We start from the raw sequence: 26,393 nt of genomic DNA on the forward strand, positions 1-26,393 counted from the left end.
AGGCAGATGCTTAACCGACTGAGCCACCCAGGAGCCTGAAAAGAATTTATTTATTTATTTTTAAGATTTTATTTATTTATTTGACAGAGAGAGAGAGAGATCACAAGTAGGCAGAGCAGCAGGCAGAGAGAGAGGGGGAATCAGGCTTCCTGCTGAGCAGAGAGCCAGACGCGGGGCTCGATCCCAGGACCCTGAGATTACGACCCGAGCTGAAGGCAGAGGCTTAACCTACTGAGCCACCCAGGTGCCCCAAGACTTTATTTTTTTAAGAGCAGTTTAATGTTCACAGCAAAATTGAAGGAGAGATACAAAGATTACTCATATACTCCCAGCCCCCCAGACAAGTATAGCCTCCCCCATTATCAACTTCCCCCACCAGAGGGCAAATGAGGTACCTACATTGACACTTCATAATTATCCAAAGCCCATAGTTTACATTGTAGTTCACTCTTGGTGTTGTACATTCTGTAGGTGTGGACGGATGTGTGTGACGTGTAGCCATTGTTGTATCACACAGAGTTTTTTCACTGCCCTGCGAATCACCTGTGTTCTGCTTGTTCATCTCTTCCCCACTCCCACCCCATCTATCACTGATATTTTTATTGTCTCTGTCCATACTCTTGTCTTTTCCAGGATGTCCTATATAGTTGGAATCATATAGTATGTAGACTTTTCAGATTGTTACATGTTTTTTCATGGCTTGAGAGCTCATCTCTGTTTAGCACTGAATAGTATTCCATTGTCTGGATGTACCACAGTTTATTTATTCATTCATCTACTGAAGAGCATCTTGGTTGATTCCAAGTTTTGGCAATTATGAATAAAGCTGCTGTAAACATCTGTGTTTTTGTGTAGACCTGAGTTTAACCCTTTGTGCAAATACAGGGTTTGTGATTGCTGGATCATATGGTAGGAATATGTTTGGGTTTGTATGAAACTACCAGATTGACTTCCGAAATGGCTGTACCATTTTGCATTTCCACAAGCAATGAGTGAGAGTTTCTGTTGCTTCTCATCCTTGACTATGTTCTGAATTTTGGCCATCCTAATAGGTATATAGTGGTACCTCTTTGATGTCTTAATTTGCATTTTCCTGATGATATGTGATGTGGAGCATCTTTTCATATACTTATTTTCCATTTGTAAATCTTCTTTGGAGAGGTGTCTTTTAAGATCTTTGGTCCATTTTTTTAATCATGTTGGTGGTTTCTTATTGTTGGGTTTTAAAAATTCTTTGTTGGGGTGCCTGGGTGGCTCAGTGGGTTAAGGCCTCTGCCTTCGGCTCAGGTCATGATCCCAGGGTTCTGGGATCGAGCCCCTCATTGGGCTCTCTGCTCACCAGGGAGCCTGCTTCCCTTCCTCTCTGTCTCTGCCTGCCTCTCTGCCTACTTGTGATCTCTATCTGTCAAATAAATAAATAAAATATTTTTAAAAAATATTAAAAAAATTAAAAAATAAAAATTCTTTGTCTATTTTGGGTAATAATCCTTTATCTGATGTGTCTTTTGCAAATATTTTCTCGCAATCCAATTTGTCTTCTTATTCTGTTGACGTTGTCTTTCACAGAGCAGAAGTTTTTAATTTTAATGAAGTCCAACTTATCAGTTATTCATTTCATGGGTCATGCCTTTAGTATTGTGTCTAAAAAGATACCACCATACCGGGTCATCTGGATTTTCTCCTGTGTTATCTTCCAGGAGTTTTGGAATTTTGTGCTTTACATTTTAGATCTGTGATCCATTTGAGTTTATTTTTCTGAAGGTGTAAGGTCTGTCTCTGGATTCTGTTGTTTGGGGGAATTTTGTTTGCTTGCTTGCTTGCTTGTTTTGTATGTGGATGTCCAGTTATTCTAACACCATTTATTGAAAAGACTATCTTGGCTCTATTGTATTACCACTGTCTTATTCTTCAGTTGACTGTATTTATGTGGATCTATTTCTGGGTTCTCTGTTCTGTCCCATTGATCTTTTTGTTTATTTTATTATTGTTATTATTTTTTTTTTTTACCAATATCACACTGTCTTGATTACTATAGTTTTATAATAAGTCTTGAAGTCAGATAGTGTCAGCCCTCCAACTTTGTTCTTCCAGATTGTGTTGGCTGTCGTGGGTCTTTTGCCTCTTCATATAAACTTTAGAACCATTTTGTCGATATCCATAAAATAATTTGCCGGGCTTTTGATTGGAATTGCATTAAATCTGTAGATCAAATTGGGAAGAACCGGCACCTTGACAATATTGAGTCTTCCTAATCATGAACATGTAATACCTCTCTATCTATTTAGTTCTTCTTTGATTTTATTCACCAGAGTTTTGTAGTTTTCCTCATATAAATCTCATACATGTCTTGTTAGATTTATACCTCAGTATTTCATTTTGGGAGGGGTTATTTTATTTTAAAGATTTTGTTTATTTATTTGACAGAAATAGATCACGAGTAGGCAGAGAGGCAGGCAAAGAGAGAGGGGGAAGCAGGCTCCTTGCCGAGGAGGGAGCCCCATGTGGGGCTCTATCCCAGGACCCTGAGATCATGACCGGAGCCGAAGGCAGAGGCTCAACCCACTGAGCCACCCAGGGGCCCCTCATTTTGCGGGGGCTTTAAAGTAAATGGTATTGCATTTATAATTTCAAATTCCGCTTGTTCATTGCTGGTGGTAGCTTTTTACATAGTGTGCTTAATGTCTTATCCATAATTATACAGACATACACATGCCATTCATTCTTATGCCAGGCTGTGCTGGATGATAGAGATGATCCAATACACAGAGACAGGATGGAGCTTACCAGGAGGAGAGAGAAAAATGTCAAGTCCTACCTGTACTGAGTGCTGTAAAGGCACACAGAGCAATGGGAGCTAATCAATGAGGGACACTTTTCAGAAAAAGACCAAGTTGATGTTTGAAAGAAGCCTAGTTGTTAATCAGGGGAGGGGAGGAGAATTCCAAGCAGGGGGCACAGATTGTGAGAAGTCTTGTGATGGAGAGAGTCTGGCATCTTTGAAGAACTGAAAGAAACAAGTGGAGCTGGCCACGAAAAAGCAAAGAAGGAGTGTGGGGAGAGATAAAGCTGGAGAGGAGGGCAGGGGTTGCGCCCCAGCAAACCAAGGCTTGGTGGGGCTGTGGGGACCTGGGTAGAGGAGACAGTGTGGGGTTAGAACAGTCACTTTCAGAGACCGCTACATAAGCTTCACTTCCATTACAGGTGTGAGCAGGTGGCTTTCTTTCACAGCTCTGTCCTACAAAGCAAGTTTCCTATCTCTTTAGGAGTGCACACACAGACTAATGGGGAAGAGCAAAGTTACACTGAGATAGAGTCCAGGGCAGGGCCAGATGCACTGTCCAACTCTGCTCTCCCTTCCCCAGAGAGGTCTCAACAACGGGTGTTACTCATTCATGACTAGGCAAAACAGTCAATGCTCAGATGCTGTGGACTTTCAGCATTGGTCACAAAGAGTGTAAACCCTGAACGCACATCTGTGGTGTCAAGCTGCTCCATTATTGGGATATATGAATATATATTGAACAGATTTAACCACAAAATGATGCTGTTTCACAACTTGCCTTTTTTCAATGAACAGAATCTTTCTATGTCAGTACATATAGACCTACTTTATTCTTTTTTAGTATTCCACTGTAAAGATGCACCTTAATCTGTTAATTATATATTACTGTAGTTTTATTAACCCTTTTATTAATATAGATGTATACTAACCTTTGTGTCATTTCTAAATTTTCACTTTTACAGACAATGCTGCAGAACAACTTTGAAAGAATTATTTGTATTTTCTAGTATCTCATGGGGAAAATTTCTAGATAGAGATTTTCTGAGTCATGGATATGCTTTTTTTTTTTTAACTTTTGGTTTTATCACAAAAGTAGCACTTACAAAAAATGTAAAATATAGAAATACATAAAGTGCAAGATCAGAAGTCTGCCTTCCTCCCAGTTTGGTATGCATCCCTGAAATATATATTTTACATTTTAAAAGAAGTTATCAAATTTCTGTCTAAAAAATTGTGCCTATTAAAAAAAATGTGCCTATTTATTTTATCACCAATGCATGAAAACACCTGATTATCTCCTTTCTTCCCAATCCATATTATCAACCCTTTCAGTCTTTTCAAATTCAATACACAAAATTTTAAATTGTGTTTTAAATTTGTATTTTTTTAAAGTAATAATGTGATTAAACATCTTTTCTTATGTTTAATTTTTTTTAGTGGTGCTTTGGTGATTTTTTTTCTTAAGATTTTATTTATTTATTTGACAGAGAGAGAGAGTGAGAGAGGGAACACAAGCAGGGGGAATGGGAGAGGGAGGAGCAGGCTGAGCAGAGAGCCTGATGCATGCTTGATCCCAGGACCCTAGGATCATGACCTGACCTGAAGGCAGATGCTTAACAACTGAGCCACCAGGCATCCCGCTATTTTTTTCTTTTGCCTGTTTTGCTATGGGGTTGTGTTTGTCTTTTTCTTATTTAATTTGTAACAGTTCTTTATACATTAAAAGGATTAGTTTGTTACAGATTTTTTTTGGTCAGTTTGTATTTTGACTTGGTTCATGATGCATTTTGCCACCCAGAAGTTTTTAAATTTTCTGTAAACATCTTTTGGGCCAGGCTTTATTCCAAATATAGCGCCTAGGTCAACTTTTAAAGCTGCTTTTTTCCAACTAAAATTGAGCTAAAAGGATACATTAAAAAAAAAAAAAAAGGAGGGGCTGATGGAATAGGGAGGTAGCCTGGAACCCCAGAGTAAACATTTCTGTTCAGAAGTAGGCCAACAGTGTTCTTTTCCTTAGGTGACCCAACCAGCCTGCAAGGTATCCATTTGCCCTCTCAGAGTTTGCTCACTACAAGGTCGACCCACCCCCTTGCTCCTACCCTCTCCCCGTTTCTTACTCCCAAGGCTCTTATTTCCAGGGCAAGAATCTCCCCTCTTGATCCCATCATTCATGAGGCAATACCAGCTGAACAGCCCTCCCAGCCCCTGCTCTTAGGGAAAGCTGACTCCCAGTCCCTTCAAAGCAACCCCCATTTGTCTAATATGAATGACATTTTGGAAGCAGTTATGTGTATACTAGATAAATCCAGTCTACAGACAAAATGTGAATGATAGTAGTATATGCATAATTGGGGGAAGGGAGAACAACTAATCACAAGCAGAAGTAGTACAAGATGTGCTTTTTTTTTTTTTAAGTTTTTTTTTTATTTGTTTATTTGACAGACAGAGATCTCAAGTAGGCAGAGAGGCAGGCAGAGAGGGGGAAGCAGGCTCCCCGCCGAGCAGAGAGCCCGATGTGGGGCTCCATCCCAGGACCCTGGGATCATGACCTGAGGTGAAGGCAGAGGCTTAACCCACTGAGCCACCCAGGCGCCCCAAGATGTGCTTTTGATTTTGTTTAAAGAACTGTCAATTAGAAACATTGGTCACTCATTACTCGGCTTAAAAACCTTTAATGAATTCCTGTCTTCTGCAGTAGAAAGGTCAGAATGTCTCACATGGCATGTGAGGTCTTTCAGATCCTTTTCCTAACCTGTTTTTTCAGCCAGCCAAACACTATCCTGAGCACTTTCATTAGTCGCATAGTTATTGAGTACCTAGTACTTAATGGATAATTGTTCTAGGTTGGGGAATCAGTGGTGGTCCCTGCTTCTACAGGGGTTTCAGGCTAGGTGGGGAGACAGATAATCCCAGTTTGTAGGGTTGCTAAGGAGTACTTCTCTGAGAAGGGGACATCTGAACTGAGACCTGAAGAGTGAGAAGGAACCAGCTTTAAGGAGAGTTGGGGGGTGAGGGGAAGGATGCTCTGGGCAGCGGGCTCAGTAACAGCCTTGAAGTCGGAAAGAGTTTTGGGTGTTCCAGGCTATCCTAGTGAGAGCTCAGAAGGGAGAAGACCCCAGTGAAGTAATACTAAACCTCAGGTCAGGGGTTAAAGCACACAGTGCATTGTAGATATAATAAAAATATTCAGATTAAACACAGTAAGGTGTTTAAATCTAGAAGTGGGGTGGGTGGGGTAGTGATAATAAAATGTAATGGTCTTTAGACTTTATCTCATTTAACTATGTAACAACTCTCTGATGTACATACTATTTTTATTGAAGTAGAGTTGAAACACAGTGTTGCATTATTGGTTTCAGGTGTACAACATAGTGATTCCACAGATCTACATGGTATGTCATGCTCACCACAACTGTAGCTACTGTCTGTCACTATACAGCACAATTACAGTACCATTAACTGTTGACATATGTTTTATTAATGACCAGTTTCATGAATAAGGATCCTGAGAAAGGAAGTTGGATAATTTTCCTCAAGGTCACACCGTTGGAAAGTGTTGGAGTTACTAGGTCTGACTCCAAAGCCCATGTTCTTAACCTTGGCTCTGGATTCTACACTGTCTAATTGCTTATTTTGTAAGTGATAAAATGGAAATTCAAAGAGATTAAAAATAAGTCAGAATGAGTGGGAGGATGTGAAGCACTGTTCAAAAAAAAAAAAATTGGACCCTTCAATCTGGAAGGATAAAGAATGAACTTTTTATCTGGTGGAAGCTCAGAAAGCTATGAAGGGCATGAAGAGGGCAACATGGACTTAGTCGTTATATAAATAAGAACTCAGAGGCATCTTTTGAAGCTCAAAGAAGCAGTTATAGGTCAAATAAAAGGAAATACTTTTTACACAGTGGGCAGTAAATAGAAGAAGCCTATTATCTCAGATATAGATTGAAAATAAAGTAAATTTAGAGTAGCTTTATGAAGGCTGTACAGTGAGTTAGCCAAACAAAACCTCCTTTAGAACACTAAAATACCAATGAAATTTTCTATAACAAAAACGTAAATATCTAGGAATATTGGGAAAAAATTAGAAAGGGGAAATTAACTCTGTATGATACTAGAAAATGAAAGCAATTTTAGCTGTGATAATTTTGCAATATTTAAAAATTTTAGTTTTTTATGTATTAAGAAAAAAAAAGATCCATGAGTTTAAGTGAGAAGCTATGGTTATAGAAGGGTAGAAGGAAATAATATCCTTCCTCACTCATCAGAGACAGAATGAAATTCTTATTTCCAGAGAGATTCATCTTGGTCTCCGAGAAGGGTTGTGGTCAAGTCACTGCTGGGACACTAGCTTGACATCTGAGGAAAAGACTGAGGCAAAAGCTCTTTCGGAACCTTGGCTTGTTTGGGCCGCATTAGTCTTTCAAGATATTCTCTCAGCATATACAGTGAGAGTTTTCTACTTAAGATTGAGTGACAGTTGATTTTGATCTTTCTATTATTCCTTTTGTCCTATCAGTTCCTTTTAGTCCTGTTAAGAACCCACAACCAGTCTGTTTGCATGATCTTTAACAATTCAGCCATATCATTTTGCACCTTAGGGCTGTCACACTTGAGGGAAAAGCATGTACTACTGCTCTCTCTAAAAATGTGGGAATTGTTGAGTTAGTGCTTTATAGTCTCAATATCTAATTCTTTCTGCTTCTTGGTTCTCAAGTAATTGTCTCACTATGCTGAATGTATAAGCATGGCCAGCAGCTCCTTGGGTTCAACATCACCTCTGCAGCTCTCCTCATCTAGGGTAACTCTGGGGCCACCTGCCTCGGTGGCATTTAGTATACATTTAGTTGTGCTTTTGATATTTCAAATGAACATGGCAGACTTATAATTAGCCTAACCTGTTGTATTTGCATTTAAAAATATTAATGCTACAAAGTGAAAATTATAGGTTTTTTTGAACAGTTTTTACAGGGATTCTGTTGATCAAAAGTCTACTCAAGCTACAGGCCAGAGGGTTATGTAGCATGTAAGATATAAACGTGAATACATTTATCAGCCTAGAAGCTCTTCATGTTAATGCATGTTCTGTTCTTCATTTTTATTTTATTTTTTTAAAGATTTTATTTATTTATTTGACAGAGAGAGACACAGCGAGAGAGGAAACACAAGCAGAGGGAGGGGAGAGGGAGAAGCAGGCTTCCCACTGAACAGGGAGCCCAATGTTGGCCTCTATCCCAGGACCCTGGGATCATGAACTGAGCCGAAGGCAGTTGCTTAACCAGCTGAGCCACCCAGGCACCCTAAGCAAGTATTTAATTGGTAGAACTTCAGGGTGTAGGAGGTAAGTTATAAATTTTTAAGTCACTCATGTTAATATTATACATCTTTTAATAAGATGTAGTTTATTGGGGTGCTTGCGTGGCTTAGTCGTGAAGCATTTGCCTTCAGCTCAGATCATGGTCCCAGCATCCTGGAATTGAGCCCCACATTGCATTGGGCTCCCTGCTCAGTAGGAGCCTCTCCCTCTCCCACTCCCTCTGCTTGTGTTGACTTTCTCGCTGTCTCTCTCTCTGTGTAAAAAATTTAACAAAATCTTAAAAAAAAAAAAGATGAAGTTTTTTTATTTTTTTATTTTTTTTTTAAAGATTTTATTTATTTATTTGACAGAGAGAGATCACAAGTAGGCAGAGAGGCAGGCAGAGAGAGAGGAAGGGAAGCCGGCTCCCTGCTGAGCAGAGAGCCTGATGCAGGACTCGATCCCAGGACCCCAAGATCATGACCTGAGCCGAAGGCAGCGGCTTAACCCACTGAGCCACCCAGGCGCCCAAGATGAAGTTTTTTTAATTATGTTCAATTAGCCACTCTGTACTACATAATTAGTTTTTGATATAGTGTTCAGTTATTCATTAGTTTAGATTAACACCTAGTGCTCATCACAACATATATCCTTCTCAATACCCATCATCCTGTTAACCCCCTGCCCTCACCCTCTCCTCTCTGAAACCTTCAGATTGTTTCCCAGGGTCCATAGTCTTTCATGGTTCATCTCCCTCTCTGATTTCTTCCCCTTTGGATTTCCTTCCCTTCCCCTATGTTCCTCCATGCCTTTGCTTATGCTCCACATATGAGTGAAACCATATGACAATTGTCTTTCTCTGCTTGACTTATTTCACTTAACATGTAGTTGTTTTCTTTTTTTATTTAAAAGATTTTATTTGCTTATTTAACAGACAAAGATCACAAGTAGGCAGAGAGACAGGCAGAGAGAGGGGGAAACAGGTTCCCCGCTGAGCAGAGATCCCAATTCGGGGCTCGATCCCAGGACCCTGGGATCACGACCTGAGCCGAAGGCAAAGTCCTAACCCACTGAGCCACCCAGGGGTCCCTGTTTTTTTTTTTTTTTAAAGATTTTATTTATTTATTTGACAGAGAGAGAGAGATCACAAGTAGATAGAGAGGCAGGCAGAGAGAGGAGGAAGCAGGCTTCCTGCTGAGCAGAGAGCTCTATGGGAGTCTCTATCCCAGAACCCTGGGATCATGACCTGAGCCGAAGGCAGAGGCTTAACCCACTGAGCCACCCAGGCACCCCAACATGTAGTTTTTTAAAAAAAGATTTTATTTATTTATTTGACAGAGAGAGGCACAGCCAGAGAGAACACAAGCAAGGGCAGTGGCAGAGAGAGAAGCAGGCTTCCCACTGAGCAAGGAGCCCGGTGCGGAGCTCCATCCCAGGACCCTGGGGTCATGACCTGGGCTGAAGTCAGACACTTAATGACTGAGCCACCCAGGTGCCATGTCCTTCATTTTTAAAGTAATCTGTTATTGAGAAATGCTGTTTTGTTTGAGCAAACCAGCTTGTTTTTGAAGAGTGGATGACTGGGTTACCTTTTTCGACTCATGCTTATAGTTTGTAGCTAATTAAATGATTTTCATATCTCTTCTGTGGCTTCTGTCTTGACTGGCTTTCATTCTTTTTTTTTTTTTTTAAGATTTTATTCATTTATTTGACAGAGAGAGATCACAAGTAGGCAGAAAGGCAGGCAGAGAGAGAGGGGGAAGCAGGCTCCCTGCTGGGCAGAGAGCCCAATGTGGGGCTCGATCCCTGGACCCTGAGATCATGACCTGAGCCGAAGGCAGAGGCTTTAACCCGCTCAGCCACCCAGACACTGCTTGACTGGCTTTTTATGTAACATCCTTCACATTTCAAATCTGTGGAAGCTCTGTGGCTCCTAAGGACTCATCTATTCATTTATTTATTCTCTTGACAGACGTCTCTTGAACATCTAGCTGCTAACCACTGGGCCAGGTATGGAGGTGATGCCAGTGGATAAGTCACAGATCTTGTCCTCAAAGAGGTCACAATCTAGTTAAAGAGAGGGGCATGTGAAAAGATAATAATAATTGAATGTGGCAAGGACATAGACAGAGATAAAAACCAGATATTGTGGATGGTCCAAGCAGGAGCCCCTGCTTCCTGAAAGTCATAACACTGAAACTGTTTTTAAAGTGCATTGCATTTTTAAAGTTCTGTCTTAATCAGTAAAAGCTACAAAAGTTTCTTTTTGACAAAGTCTTAATAATTAGAAGAAAAAAGTGCAGAGACATAAAAAAAAGGAGATATGGGTAAGAACAATGTATATAATAATGATCTAATGTTATTTACTCAGTTTTGACATGCACAATGTTTTTTTTTTTTTTACATTAGGAATGCATCTTGTCATTGGTGGTGTCTTAGACTGGATGAAATCGGACCTTCATTTATTCAATAGATAGTTGTTGAGCATCTGTTACAGATCAGACACTATATTTAGGCTTGGGTATCAGTTTGGAGCAATATAAATACCGTCCCTGTCCTCATAGTCTTTATAGTGAAGAAAATGTACAGGATTATATGAGAAAAACATAGCAGAGGGGCTCAATTTAGATAGAAAGGTCAGGGAGGGTCTTCCCAAATAATAGATATTCAAGCTGAGATGTGAAAGATAAGTAAGAATCAGTCATACAACCAAGTAGGCTAAGGGTACCAAGCCAAGGGAAAGCATGAAGGAAGGTCTTGAGGCTTGAGGTCACATGGATTGTTCAAGTAGTTGAAGAAAAAACAGTGCAAATGGTCCTTGGTAGAGTGAAGAGAAGGGCTAAGCAATGGGGTAGTGGAAACTCTCCTGAGATGTGGGTGGTTCTTCAAAAATTACAGGTGCCCAGTAACGCAAAACCCTAGAGTCTTATATGAATGCTTTATCCTGAGTTATTAAGGTTTTTTTTTTTAAGATTTTATTTATTATTTATTTGACAGACAAAGATCACAAGTAGGCAGAGAGGCAGGCAGAGAGAGAGGAGGAAGCAGGCTCCCCGCCAAACAGAGAGCCCGATTCGGGGCTTGATCCCAGGACCCTGGGACCACGACCTGAGCCAAAGGCAGAGGCTTTGACCCACTGAGCCACCCAGGTGCCCCCTGAGTTATTAAGGGTTTTTAAGCAAGGGTGAGACATCAGTAGATTTTTCCATTTCAAAACAACCACTCTGGCTGCTGAATTGGGAATGCAGGGGAGAGCTTGATAGAGAGCTATTTCTAGCATCAGGGGAAGAGATGATGGTGCTAGGACTTGGGTGTTGGCAGTGGAGGTGGGGAGAGATGGAATGAAGGTAGTTGTATGTTAGAGGTAGGACTTCATGATAGATTTGATATAAGAGTATAGGAGACTATCAGTTTTCTCCCAAGAGCAGCTAATTAGCTGGGTGGAGATGCCTGTCTTTTACTGAAATGGGGATACTGTAGGAAGGACAGATTTAACAGCATGTGGAAACAAAGACTTCTATTTTGGGAGTGTTAAATTTAAGATGCCTATGAGATTTCTAAATAGAAATCTTAGATAGTTATATGGGTTTGTAGATCTGGAGTTCAATGGAAAGATCTGGACTAGAGATAGAAATTTGGGGAAATTTTGCATAGAAACTCAGGGTGGGTGGAATACAGGGTAAATATAAAAATAATAGCAGTGATAATAATATTAATGAAGATGTTTGGTGCTTATTTACTGCCTTCTATGGACTAAGCACTGTTCTGAATATTTCCATATATTAACAGGTTTAATCCTTATGATAACTCCATTTAGTAGGCATTATTACTACTCTCATTGTCAATGAGGCACAAGAAAGCCTCAGAGCTAGTAAATAACAAAACCCAAACAGTCTGGTCCTAAAGCCTGACTATTAGAAGAGAGAATAGAACTACCTCAGGGATCTGGGCAATTCCAACATTTAGAGGGAGGACAAAGAAGGAGGATCTTGCACAAGAAACTGAAAAGGAGTGATAGTGATTTGAGGGAACCGTGAGGATGGGATGTCTCAGAAACCAGGCAAAAATGTTCCGAGTAGGCACCTGGGTCAGTGTCAAAACCTGCTGAAAGGTGGGCAGTTAGAGGACACATAGCCATTAAATGGGTGATGAGGATGGGGAAGGGGTTTCCCAGACTTGGGGATAATGGGAGTAAAAGAGGTAGATACGGAAGAGCCACATGGTGTTTGCAGTTGTTAGAGGGTGAAGGACAAGTCAGGAATGGTGAGAAATGAGCCTGGAGAAGTTGGCAGGGTCCAGATCATGAAAGACTTGTAATGTGTCCCAGGTTAGCATCAGACCATGATCTTAGCCAGAAGTGTCTATCCCCAAAGCTGGGAGCAAAACAAAGGGAGCCACCAGTTCTTAATGGAAGGGAACTACATCCTGATGTCTGCTTATCTATATTGTCTCATACACCATATATGTTGTCTGATTTATTCAAAACTTATCATGTTGGGACATTTTATTTGAGATTTAAAAATTACCCATGACTTCTTTCAGCACCAAATCATTGATCAGAGTGATAGATATTCTGTGTGGGGGGAAGACATCTATCTATATACAGAGTCCTGTACATAGTTACCATGACCGTGTACCCTGTTCTCTAAATTGGGAGCAAGTGTTAAAAATGGTAGGAAGGTGTGAGGTTTGCTTAACTGGGCAACTTTGGTTACAATCAGGAGAAAGCAATTAATTTGGATTATGTTGGTCTTATTCTTTCTCATTCTTCCTAAGCATCTTGAAGTTCAGGATCATCCTGAGTTTGAATCTTGTCTCTGTTCATTTATTAGCTGAGTGATTTGGGGGCCAGTTATTTAACCACTCTCAGTCTGTTTGTTGAATGAAGAACCTCTTTAATAATAATGATTATAAAGAGTATTGCAAGAATTAAGTAAAAAGACAGAAAAGTGAAATAAAGCTTAGGGAAACAAAGTCCTTGTGATGAAGATGATCAATATGGTTCCTTTCTTTGTTGGTGATTATGTTTTACCTTTGATTATTTTACTTGTTTAAAATTTTGTAATTTATCCTCAACTACCACTAGCTAATTATAGATGGAAATAGTCATTTTTCTTGATGTGCATATTAAGACTGTGCTTGTAAAGTGAGACCTAGTTCCAAAAATAGTCTTTACAGCAATGTTAAAGAATGGCAGTGTCTAAAAATATTCATTCCAAAGCTCTGACATCTTCATATAAAATTCTAGAGAAGTAGGATTATTTAACTTTTGCTAGTATCCAATAATTTGAAGAGTTCTTATTTTTTTCAAAAGTTTAAAATAATTTCAATGCCTGCTAGAAGCTGACAAATTCAATTTGCTTTTAAATCATGCACATTTGGGGGCATCTGGGTGACTCAGTTGGCTAAGCGTCTGTCTGTGGCTCAGGTCATGTCCCCAGGGTCCTGGGGTTGAGTCCCACTTTGGGCTCCTTGCTCAGCGGGGAGCCTGCATCTTCGTCTCCCTCTGCCTGCTCCTCTCCCTGCATGTGCTCCCTTGCTCTCACACATGCTCTCTCTCTATCTGACAAATAAATAAATAAAATCTTAAAAAAAACAAACATGAATTTTGCAGTGATGGAGACATGGGTTTGTGTTGTGGGAGAGGGAAGAGTATTTCATTACTTCTCTACTCCCTACATGTCTGTCTTTTTTCCTTCTATCACACCATGATTTCCTATGTAACTCAACCATCTAATGTTACTTACATCTTTCTCTATTTCTGGAAATTATAGACCCTACCAGAAGATTCTGAGAGCCTCTTTCCCATACTTCTTTAAGTGTGCCCTCTTAGAGTATAATGTATGAGGCCAAGAACATTCACTTAACAAAGGTTCATGCACAAATTATTATAGACAGGCCCTATGTTAAGTGCTGAAGAGACAAGGATAAAGAAGATAGACCCCTACCCCCAAGTGTATATATATAAACTTCACAGTTGCTGAAGGGATATTAGGCACACACAGTTTTCGTTTAGTGGGATGAGAATTCTAGTGAAGATTGTATGAGGTAATGGGGACCTTGAGAATGGAGTGCCAAATGATGAGGAAAGAAAGGCTTCTAAGGAGGAGGTGGTACTTTAACACAGTTATGAAGGATAAACAGGAGTCTATTGGTTGAAAAAGGGAAGGATTGTGTTCCAGAAGTATATACTCATTTCCTCCATTGGGAACACAATCTATATACATAGATATGTATATATAATATATGCATGTGTGTATGTGTAATATATATACATGTATATGTGTATATGTGCATTATGTGCTTTAAGGTAGTAGTTCCTGATCTTTCCTTACACCAAAATATGTCATAAGGTTTATGGAATTACTTGGAACCATATAGAGCATCAGTGTTACTATCAGGATTCCGAGGAGGGGTTGTTGATAATTCAGAATTTTTCTCCTGCTTCAGTGCGTGTCCTAGGACACTTAGTGTTTATCATAACCTTGTTTGAATTGTCACATAAAGCATTCATTTTTTAAAATTTATCTATTTATTTGATAGTGAGAGAGATCACAAGCAGGCAGAAAGGCAGGCGGAGAGAGGAGGAAGCAGGCTCCCTGCTGAACGGAGAGCCCAATGCAGGACTCAATCCCAGGAGCCTGAGACCATGACCTGAGCTGAAGGCAGAGGTTTAACCCACTGAGCCACCCAGGTGCCCCTAAAGCATTCATTTTTTGCAAACATGCAGGAACCAAGGCAGATTCTATGTTGCCAAGCTGCTTGTGACTTAATAGGTGAGCTAGGAAAGATGTGCACATGTGCTGTATGAAAAGTGAGTAAGGGATGTGGGAGTTTGGGGGAGGGGAGAGAATCACATGGGTCAGATTTTTTGGGGACTCAGGCATTGGCCATTTACTCAGTGCTGTCAGTCTTGTTCCCAAAGTTTCTGAGGTTTCAGAAAAACTGCTCGTGGTGCCCACACCTCAGAGCTCCTTGACTGACAAGTGCAAGTTAGCAAAATTTCTAGTGAGTCATCTGCATTAATCAAGAACATCTTGAGTGTTGTCATTGTGACAGGATACAAAAAGAAAGATGACTGGTGCCTCCTTACATGTACAGGGATGGGTGTAATCCGAAGAAGGGAGGAGGGCCATGCTAGGCTGAGCCAGCTCCGTCTGTGCCCCTTTCGGGGAGTACCAGTGCAAGCCTGTCTCCCAAACCCACCTTTCCAGGGCTCTGGCATTAGACCCCGTCATTATTACCTCATCATTGCCAGGCAGGCCTTATTAAACTGTGCTGTAGACAGACAGATGGTTTTTATTTCCCTTGTAAGCTGTTACACAACTTAACTCTGTGGTAGCGTTATTTACTCAGATTTTGCCTGTTATCATAATATTTAGCTCATCTCCATTTTGTCCTTACTCTCCTTTCTCATCAGGCGTTCCTTTGAATTGTCCGGAATCTCCTTTGATGTGTTTACATTGTAATGTTAACTCTTTTAAGCCTGTTTATGTTTCCTTCATCTCCCACAGTTTTTTTGGCTGTAGTCACAGTACCTCAGACCCCAAATCCTTGCTTTCCCTTCTCCTGCCGGTTTCTATAGCATTTAACTCTGCCGACCACTTCACAGATCTCTCTTCTTTTGGCCTCTCACTCCTTCCCCATCTCTAGTGTGCTTTGTGGACTCAGGGAAAATCCTGAAGTAGGCCTGTGATGTGCCTCTGCACCTCTCGTCCCAGTTCTCCCACTTTTTTTCCATACCTTGTCCTACCTTTATCTTGTGTGCTGCTCACCCACCATGGGTAAGGGAGTTGACCAACCTTAGAGAGGATTCCCAGGTGCCTTTAAGGAGTATATAGTCTGGTGTGGGAGGTAGATAGATCTGTAAATAGCTAAAATAAGGTTTGAGGTATCCTAAATGTGATATTCAAGAGACAAAATTGGAGTAGTGTGAGTAGGAGAAAAGAATGAGGAGCATTGCAGGAAAGTCTCACCCTCTACTAGCTAATTATGAGACCGCAGGCTTGTATGACATTGGACCCTCCCTTGTCTTGCTGGGAGCTGTGTCCCAACTGATTCACTTTGGCTAGGGTTATCTTTTGCTAACTGCTTCTGTTTTCCCTGGGAAATGCTGAGCAGACTTAGTGGGTATGTGTGTCCACCCCTATTTCTGATTCCTGCCTGACCCTTGCTGTTGTGTTCCATTTCCAGGTTTCTCTTATGATCTTGGGGCCTTGTCTTGCCACTGCAGTCTTCCTGCAGTCTCCCTTCGGGATGTGGCTGGACAAGTTCAGTCCTCTTTCTCCGGGCTGCTGTGTGTATTCTCACTGGGGGCCTAGGGTAAAAGAAGAAAGTAGGGTTGGAGGTGACAGAGGCGATAGGAAGGGCATTGTCAGGTTGGAATTTCTCTCGGTTGCAGCAACTAAGGTATATATATATATATACACTTCCCAGACTGACCCAGTTCTGGTATGGTTGTTTTTGCACAGTCACCAATCTCATCGGTTAGGATGGAAAAGAACCATAAAAAGACAATGGTAATAATAGACTGAGTTCTGACCTATTTCTCCTTGGATACTTTCCCAAGAGACAGAGATAGGATAATGGGGGATTTGGTTGTCAGGATGATGTTTGGTGTTTAAATACCTTGCCTGTGGTGAGTGTAAGGTCTGTAGCCCCCCTGTACTATCTGTAAGTGTTGTTAACTCCCTGCTCTTGGAAATCTAGCCTTTGGCAAAGTATGTACTCAGGGGGCTGAGTGCGTATCACTGATGCAAATCACAGGAAGGTGCATCTTTCTAGATTTAGTTAAAAATCTCCTCCTTTCAGAGCAGGTCAGTCATGCTTCTACAAACTCACGTAGATCCATTTTGCTTTTTTGTGCTTTCATCAGTCAGGGTAGTAGGTAATTTCATGACTCTGAATCTCACATACTGCATATCTCTTCTGGAACCAGTAAACTCTTCCAGAGAAAGCTGTAGAAATACTGGCTCTCTAAAGTGAGCTTCAGAGTGGGAGCAGTTGGTATACAGAAATGTTTATTGAATGAGGAACATTTTAGTAAACGTTTGTAAAGCCTTAGTAGCCTCTAGTAAATTTACTGACAGCTGTTACTCAGTTTGTGGACTGTATAACTGGGAGGAAAGTAATAAAACAAATTTCAGGGACATATTTACAAATAATATTAGCAATCATTTCTTATGGAATACACACTTGGTAGCAATCTCAACCTGTACTTACCTATTGGTTTATGCTTTTCACAAAGTTTCTATGTATGAAAGCCCTTGAGATGATAGAAGTGAGTACTGCTGTCATCCCATTTTACAGATTCCTGAAATAAAGGCTAAGATGCCTGTAAGATAGTCCTGGGATTAGAACTCATAACCTAGTTCAGTACTCTTTCCTTTGCAAACTGTTGAGACAAAAAGTTTTCATGAATCTGTAATAATAAGAGAAAAGTAAAGCAATGACACATTTTTTAAACCATTCTACTTTTATTCAATTTATGCCCTTTATTCTGAGATTCTTTCTTTAAATACTAAGTGTCCAGCTGTGAACCAGCTAGTTCCACAGGTACTTAATACAATGTTGAACAAGGCAGACATGGAGTGTATTCTAATGGAGGAGGAGAAATAATAAGTAAACAAGCAATCACATAATAGTAAGTTCAGGTAGTAATACAAGCTTGAAGAAAAGAAAGCAGAGAAAGGCTGGTGGTGGTATTATTTTTATATGTGATATATTCCTGAAAATGAACATCAAAGTTTAATGTATGTAAAGGGAGATTCCTTCCCGAGAAACCCAAGCAATCATAAAACATTTCTTCAATGTGGTGTTTGGAGGACTCATTCATGTTAACATATATTTTTCTTTTTCTTCAAAATTGACCTAAAGTCCAAAATTGGCTTAAGTCCAAAAGTGTCTGGTTAAGGCTAAAGATCTGCTGCTTCAGGAACCTCTGATGACTGATTACCAGACCTTTCATGATATTGAGGCTATGAGAGCCAACTTATTGTTGGTCCAATATACCATTTTCACTCATCTTTATTTAACAATGAAGACAAACTACTAGACAACAATGCTTTCTTAATTTTTTTCCTTTTAATTAACAACAGAGCTTTCTTCAGAGAAAATTCCAGATGCCCCGTCTATAAAGCTACTGTGGCTCCAAGCTACAAGCTTACTCTCCTCTTTTCCACACCTTAATGGCTTCTGAGGAATTCACAAAATCTTTGCAGAACACAGGATGAAAACCACAATCAAAGATTCAAATTGTAAATCCTATTATAAAAAGATAGCTGTATTGTTGAAGCTGGCAGAGCCACCATATCAAGCTTCATAATCATGTTTTGAGATTTTTGGAGGTCCATATTCAATGAAAAAATAGATTTATATGTATATTTTTACCTAAAATTACATCTCCAGGTGGCTTTACTATATAAAGCAAATTCAAACTTTAATTGTAGCTGTTTGTTCAGAGCATACTTTTCCCTCCAATTTTATTGAGATATAATTGACATATGACACTATGTATGTTTAATGTCTACAATAGAATGATTTGATTTACATGTATTGTGACATTATTACCACAATACAGAGCATGCTTTTTATATAATGTAGGCATGATGGTACTTACTGGGACTGAAGTACTTTTGTGCAACTACAAATTTAAAAAGTAAATTTCATATTGGCCAAGATTTATTCTTTTATAAATTATTTCATCATATATAAATCATGATGTGTTTACATATTATTGTAAATGAATTGATTTGCTAGTTTAATTTTTTGTTTATTTGTCTTCTAGTTTGCCAGAGTTTGGATACCTGATCCTGAGGAAGTTTGGAAGTCAGCAGAGCTGCTCAAAGATTATAAACCAGGAGATAAAGTCCTCCTGCTTCACCTTGAGGAAGGAAAGGTAAAAATTTTGCTTTTATTTGTTGTTATTGGCATAAAGTGAAGTGAATTCAAAAGTGTGAGTTTGCTGTGACATATCTGACTTCATTTGGAAGTTAAAATTTTGAATTAATCTAATATTTTCACTTACTAAATTTAAAAAAATAACAAAAGAGCAAACTCAGTTTTCTATCCCAATGGGTTAATGAAAATGTCAGAACTTTAAAAATCTGGTATTTTGGGCTATGAATTTGTTATGATTAGGTTTAGATTCACTTCTAATCCTCCCAAAGATGTGCCTGTTTACTTTGCTTTGGCTAGCATTAACTTCATGGTAACTAAGAGAACATTGCTTAAAGAGCCAGTCTGAGATTTGATATTTACTGGACCTAATCATTTGAAAAATGTTTACTGACAAAGTATTACATATAAAGCAGTTTGTTAGCAATCAGAAAAACATAAAACCAATTGCTTCCCTATACTTTCCTGTCTGCATTCATTGCATGGATAGACACGTTCTAGTTCTACCTATTTGACCTCTCCATGGCATTTGACAAGGCTTGTCACACTGTTTTTTTTAAACACCTCTGTGACACTAGTTTTCCTTATGTAACTTATAGTCTAGCCAGGGAAACTAGAGACAAATACATGAAAAGTTTACATAAAGCATAGAATCTAAAGAGTAGTTCAACACCATGATGTTAAAGATATCAAAAGGTTATGACAAACTATTACCAAATGAGTAGTGCTACCTGAGAGTTAGCATGTATTGAACACTTACTTTGTGCCAGACGTAGTTCTAAGTGTTTTACTTTCTGTAACTCATTTAATCCTCACAACAATCGTATGAAGTGGGGCTGTTGTTATTACCACTTTATGGATAAAGAAACTAGAGCTCAGAGGGATTGTTCGAGATTATACAGGTATTAAGGGATGAAGCTTGGATTTTAAGCCAGAAAATTTGTCTTCATGATTTGTGATCACAACCACTCGCTATGTTGTAAAGATAGTAACGACTTTAGGATGCCTAAGAGGGAAATTTCATTATGGGCTGCTTTGTCAGGGAAGGAGTCGAGGAGGAAGAGGAATTTTAACTAACCTTAAAGGTAGGATAAAATTTGGATTGACAAGGAGAAAGGGTTAGACCCTTTGAGTAGCAGAACATATTTTAGTGTTAGTGAATATAACAAGTTGATTGGAGCAGAGATTTAGAAAGATGTGTGTTCTAGTTCTAGGCTCACATATTAAAGTTTCTGCTATACAGCATGTTAAGAAGTGGCAAAAGGTGCTCTCTGACATCAGTGTTAGGTAAGAGAAATAGATATATTTATGAATAGTGTGACATGATATAACAAGTAAAAGCCAGGAACAGAAGTAGAACAGAGTAAGGAGTGGACAGACGGTCTGGTGAAGGTAACGGATTGGGAGGCATGGTGTGAAGAACAAATAGCTGAGGGGAAGTGCATTTCAGGAATCCAGAAAAGCCCATGCAAAGGCAGGGAGGTGTGCAAAATAATGTGCATTTGGGGAACTAAACAAGTTCCATGTTGTTAGAATGCGAAGTAAGAGTACGGGACTGGCAAGAGGATGGGGGCTGGGACCACATCACAGATGGCCTGGTTATCATCCTAAAACTCTAGGACATCAAGTGATGTGTGATGGGGAGTGATTGTATTATTTTTAAACAGAGAAAGGATGCTGGGTTTGTGTTTTAAAGATTTTTTTTTTTTTATTTACTTGACACAGAAGGAGAGAGATTACAAGTAGACAGAGAGGTAGGCAGAGAGAGAGGGGGAAGCAGGCTCCCTGATGAGCAGAGAGCCCGATGCGGGACTCGATCCCAGGACCCTGAGATCATGACCCAAGCTGAAGGCAGAGGCTTAACCCACTGAGCCACCCAGGCGCCCCTGGGTTTGTGTTTTAGAAAAGACTCATTGGTGGCCATACAGAGGATGAATTTCAAGAGAGCAAAACAGAGGCAAGTTTAGTTGGAAAGAAGGCAGGGAAGAATTAGGCCATATTAGAGGAGGGCCTTGAATGCCAAATTTAAAGAATTCAACTACTCTGTATTAGGCACATTAGGCACTGTGAGCTATATTTTCTTAGGTTAATTCTCACAACAACCCTGTAGATTGGTAGGTAATATAACTATTTTCCAAATAAGGAAGCCAATGCCCAGAGACATTAAGTAGTTCTGCCTGAGATTGCATAGACAGAAGTGGCTTTTATGTAATACAGGGATCAATGCAAGGACATTACACCCATAACAAACAGACAGGGAGAGTTCAAAGGGCAGATGGTAAATTCTTCTCCATTTAGCATAGTTCATTCCAATCTATTTTGAATATATGACATCCGTTTATCTCTGCAATGTTAAGAAAAGTGGCTTTTTACAAAACCAGCTAGTCCTTCTCTACAGTTACATTTCATTTTTTTTGCCTTTTTACTTGTAATATGTTATTGGTCCTTAATGCCTCTTTGAGTGATAATTTGCATGCTTGGCTTTGCCATAAAGCCATATTTCCTTGGTTTTAAAGTGAGTAGTACTTCTTAAATTTGTAGGCCAATCAAACTCATTAAAGAAAATCAAATGAAAACTAAGGACTGTCTTTCCAAGATATAATACACATATGTGTATATATTTACACATATGGACATATACACATTTACACTTAATTTCAGGGGATTCTTGGACCTCTCAGCATTCAGGGGTTCCCAGGTATTTCTACATGCCATGCATTGCCTCATTTAATTTTTTTTTTAAGATTTTTAATTTATTTATGACAGAGAGAGATAGCAGAGAGAGGAAACACAAGCATGGGGAACCTGGAGAGGGAGAAGCAGGATCCCCACTGAGCAGGGAGCCTGATATGGGACTTTGATCCCAGGACACTGGGATCATGACCTGAGCTGAAGGCAGATGCTTAATGACTGAGCCTCCCAGGCACCCTGCCTCGTTTAATTTTTATCACACCCCTGCAAGCTACTTTTATTATGCCCTTTCTACCAATGAAGGATTCACATTGAATAACTTATCCAAGACCACAAAAGAAGTACCAGTTTCAGGATTTCAACCCGGGTTGATCTGGCTCTAGAGTCAAGCTCTTAACCATTCTTTATTGCTCATTCGCTTATCACAGGTGAAGGGAGAGAGAGAGAAATGTTATTTCAAGATTAAAAACTTCTGGTTTAGGGGTGTCTGGGTGGCTTAGTTGGTTAAGCATCTTGATCTCAACTTGGATCTTAATCTCAGGGTCATGAGTTCAATCCCAGCGTGGAGCCTACTTTAAAAAAAAAAAATTAAAAACCAAAACTTCTGGTTCAGTAATTGGGTTAAAAAAATCTAAACTTAGTTCTGAAACCAATGATACATTATATGCTAATTAATTGAATTTAAATTTAAAAAATGGAAAAAATGAAAAAATTTTTTAAAAAGTCTAAACTTCTCAAACTGTATTAGCAAAAATTCTTAATATTTGTATTAATTTTTTAATACATCTAGTGAAAAAGAAGACTTCAATTTCCACCAGTTTCTGTGGCTTTGGAAGGTGTCAGGAAAAGAATGCATTTAATAGCTGAGAAGCATATCAGGAATAGGAAATAAGCAAAATGTATGGGCCTGTTTTACTTTTATTGCTATGATTTATCCAGATTCTATATCTTGTATACTTTCAGGATTTGGAATATCGTCTAGATCCAAAGACCAAGGAACTGCCTCACTTGAGAAACCCTGACATACTTGTGGGTGAAAATGACCTCACAGCCCTCAGCTATCTTCATGAGCCTGCTGTGCTCCACAATCTCAGAGTCCGCTTTATTGACTCCAAACTTATTTATACATATTGTGGTAAGTGTGCCTTGCTTTCTGAGTGGACCGTGAACTCCTTTCTCTGATAGACATAGCCACGGAATTACTGTGCGTGGGGAAAGAAGGCTGCAGTTGGGTTTCCTCCTAGAGAGAGAATCACTAAAGAGTTATCAAACAAGATTTACCATGTTCATTAGCTAGTTGCATTTTGTGTTGAATAAGCTCTTTTGTGAACTTAAATAATTTTGCTCGGACAAAAAAAAAAAAAAAGAACCGAATTGGGTCCATCTTTTAGATTTTCTTCCTCCCAAAGAAGTCATTTGACAAATTCAGTGACTGGTTTGCCAGTGACTTTCATCTTGTACATGACTGCTACTCAAGAAGAGTAGATGTTCAAAGTGCGGGTTCAAGAAGTTCAGTGTTCTCTTGTTCTCAGTGCAGGACTGAGGACTCAAGGTAACTGTTCTTGCCTGATGTGCTGGCCTGGGCCCATGCTTGTTACAGTATTAGCTGCCAGTGACTCAGCTCAGGATTCTTTTTCTTTCTCTTAGATATAAAGCACCAGGTACTTTGGGATTTTTTTCCCCTTTTCCTTCTTTTGTCTCTCTTTCTCTCTCTCTCTATTTTTTTTCTTAATCTTATTTTCTACCTTGTCCCTGGCTCTTTTCTCTACTGACTTCTTATCTTTCTTTCCCTGATAACTCTCTTCTGGGCTCTGGTCTGGGATTTCATTCATTTTCTTCTAAGTCTGTTTGCTTGGGTGACCAATTCAGTGCTCATCATTTCTTCCTTACTCCCCTCCTTGGACAGAGACAGCTATCTTCTCTTCATAAAGGAATTTATACCTCTTGCGTCCTTCATACTAACTCTTTTTCTTCCTTATCTATGAACCAAATACTTCTGTTTCTCAATTTTCATTTTTCCATTTATCTTTTTCTTGCATGTATGTTACCTCCTTGGTGAAGCCTCCCGTGCTTGTCTTATCTAAATCATAACCCCCTACTCCACTCTTTAGTTTCCATCTTCTTTCTCTGTTTAATTTTTCTCCTTTTTCCTTTCTACTATCTAACCTGTGATATTTATTTTTTCTTATCTTGTTAATTGTCTCAATTTCCCACTAGAATATAAGGTCTATGAGAATAAAGCTTTGTCTTTTTTTGTTTACTGTTATAAACCTAGCACTCAGAAAAGACTTGAGACATACTTGGAGCTGAATAAATATTTGTTGATTGAAGGACTTCATTAAGTCAGTATACACCAACTGAAGTCATACAAAAAAGTATAAAAAAGGAAAATAATTACGTATAATTCACTATTGAAAAATAACCAGTATTATGTTGATATATCCTATATGTGTGTATATGTGAGAAAGTATAAATAGATATGAAATTGGAATTAATCTGTATATAGTTTTGTGTCATCTTTGGCTATGACATTTAATATTCTTTCATAAAAATGTAATTTCTGGTGGTAGCATCGTAACAAAATGTTTGGCTACTCTTCCTTTGTTATATATTTTGTTTGTTTCTACTTTTTACTCTTGTGAATGATACTATGATAAACATCTTTATGAAAAAAAACTTTTGCTTGAATGTCTGATTATTTCATTTGGATAAATTTCTAGTAAATTTTTATTTTATTTTATTTTATTGAATATTTTCAGTATTTATTGAATATTTTATATTTTATTGAATATTGAATATTTTCAATTATTGAATTGAATATTGAATATTTTATTGAAATATGAAAATATTTAAAGTTCTTTTAACATTACTATAGTTTTTATTTTTAACAGCTTAATGTTTTATTTAATTTATTTATTTATTTTAAAGATTTTATTTATTTATTTGACAGACAGAGATCACAAGCAGGCAGAGAGGCAGGCAGAGAGAGACAGAGAGAGAGAGGAGGAAGCAGGCTTCCTGCCGAGCAGAGAGCCCGATGCGGAACTCGATCCCAGGACCCCGAGATCATGACCTGAGCTGAAGGCAGAGGCTTAACCCACTGAGCCACCCAGGCGTCCTAGCTTAATGTTTTAAAATGGAGTTTTAGTTAGGTCTAGGTATAACAGGCTCGGAGCAAAGGCTATGGTATACTTTGATCTTTAATAATTTGTTAGTTCAAGATTAACTGAAATTGAAATTTGTGTTGACTGTGATTCTCACTTAACTAAGTTTATATGTCCATTAGTATATCATTAACTTCTTTTGCTTTTTTACCCCTCCCCCAGGTATAGTCCTAGTAGCTATAAATCCTTATGAACAGCTGCCTATTTATGGAGAAGATATTATTAATGCATATAGTGGTCAGAATATGGGTGACATGGATCCACATATCTTTGCAGTAGCTGAAGAAGCTTACAAGCAAATGGCCAGGTTGGTGAAAGCTCTATTTATTTTTTTCATGATTCTTACTAGATATGATTGTTTCTTCTCTGCCAAGTCATAGATATTTTAAAATATAGTGAAGAGCAGCTGGTAAATTATTATTAAATAAGCAGTCTTGACTATTTCAAATGGTCTACATTATTATTAAAAAACCTTGTATTTATAAAAGGACATACTGTCTTAAAAATTGTCTTCGGGGTTGCTGGGGGTTGGGAGAGGGTGGTGGATTATGGACACTGGGGAGGGTATGTGCTATGGTGAGTGCTGTGAAGTGTGTAAACCTGGCGATTCACAGACTTGTACCCCTGGGGCTAATAATACGTTATATGTTAATAAAAAAAATTAAAAAATTAAAAAAAACCACAACTGCCTTTGGAATCTCCTCCTGCTGCTGTGACTATGGGAGGACAGATGCTATGTTTACAGAGGAGAGGATCGAGGACTGGCGGTGTGAAGTCATGCGCCCACTATCCTTCAGCTAATGAGTGGCAGACTAGAAAGAAAAGGCCTAAGAAGAACATGAAATCTGTCTCTATCTTAGAGAATTAAATACCAAGGAAACTGTAAATTTAATGTTACTCTTATGTTCTAGAGACCAGTGATCCTGAACAGCATCAGTAAAATGTCTTTAATATTAACCATGGAAACCTAACATTTTGAGAGTAGAAAACCATAGGGAAAAAAAAGCTACTTTCAAGACTAGATTGTGCTGTTAATAATGTAATATAATGAAAATCAAAACCATGGATGTATAGTATAGTATACATTTAACTCATTGCTCCAGTCTTCAGGTAAGAACCAGCATATTATAAATATGCTGTGGGAAACACTGAAGCAATTTATGAAGTGGAGAGAAAAAAAATACTGCGGAGGTTTTATTTTCTCCTTTCCAAGCAAGGAGGGTGTTTGTTTGACATAATTGGGCCAGCACATAACAGAATTTTAGAATTATTTCCCTGCTAGAGTCCATAGAAGTCATTATGCCCTTTTATTAATAAAATATTATTGTTCTAATAATCGCTAAGACTTATTAAATACTCTCTTTGTGCAAGGCATTGTTTAATTGCCTTCCATTTTGTTAAGTAATTTTATCCTCCTAATAACCTTTTGAGGTTGGAGTTATTATTAATCTTCATTTTGCAACTGAGAAAACTTAAGCACTTGAGAAGTTATTTAACTTTCCTAAGTTAAGGAAAGCTAGGAAGACTAGCTTTCAAATTCCATTGGTCTAACACTATGAAATATT

The 26,393-nt window shown here is 38.8% G+C and overlaps 1 protein-coding gene across 7 annotated transcripts in view; it reads left to right on the plus strand.

Moving 5' to 3' along the window:
- MYO5A (myosin VA) overlaps positions 1 to 26,393 on the plus strand; it is a 185,942-nt gene that overhangs the window by 47,964 nt on the left and 111,585 nt on the right. For all 7 annotated transcript variants that reach the window (XM_032856449.1, XM_032856451.1, XM_032856452.1 and 4 more), the window contains exons 2-4: positions 18,864 to 18,974; positions 22,628 to 22,799; positions 24,991 to 25,135. In XM_032856449.1, the coding sequence (XP_032712340.1) occupies positions 18,864 to 18,974; positions 22,628 to 22,799; positions 24,991 to 25,135 (428 nt within the window). The remainder of the gene's footprint in view (positions 1 to 18,863; positions 18,975 to 22,627; positions 22,800 to 24,990; positions 25,136 to 26,393) is intronic.

Source organism: Lontra canadensis, unplaced genomic scaffold (assembly GCF_010015895.1).
Source record: "Lontra canadensis isolate GAN:19392208 unplaced genomic scaffold, GSC_riverotter_1.0 scaffold12, whole genome shotgun sequence".
NCBI lineage: Eukaryota > Metazoa > Chordata > Mammalia > Carnivora > Mustelidae > Lontra > Lontra canadensis.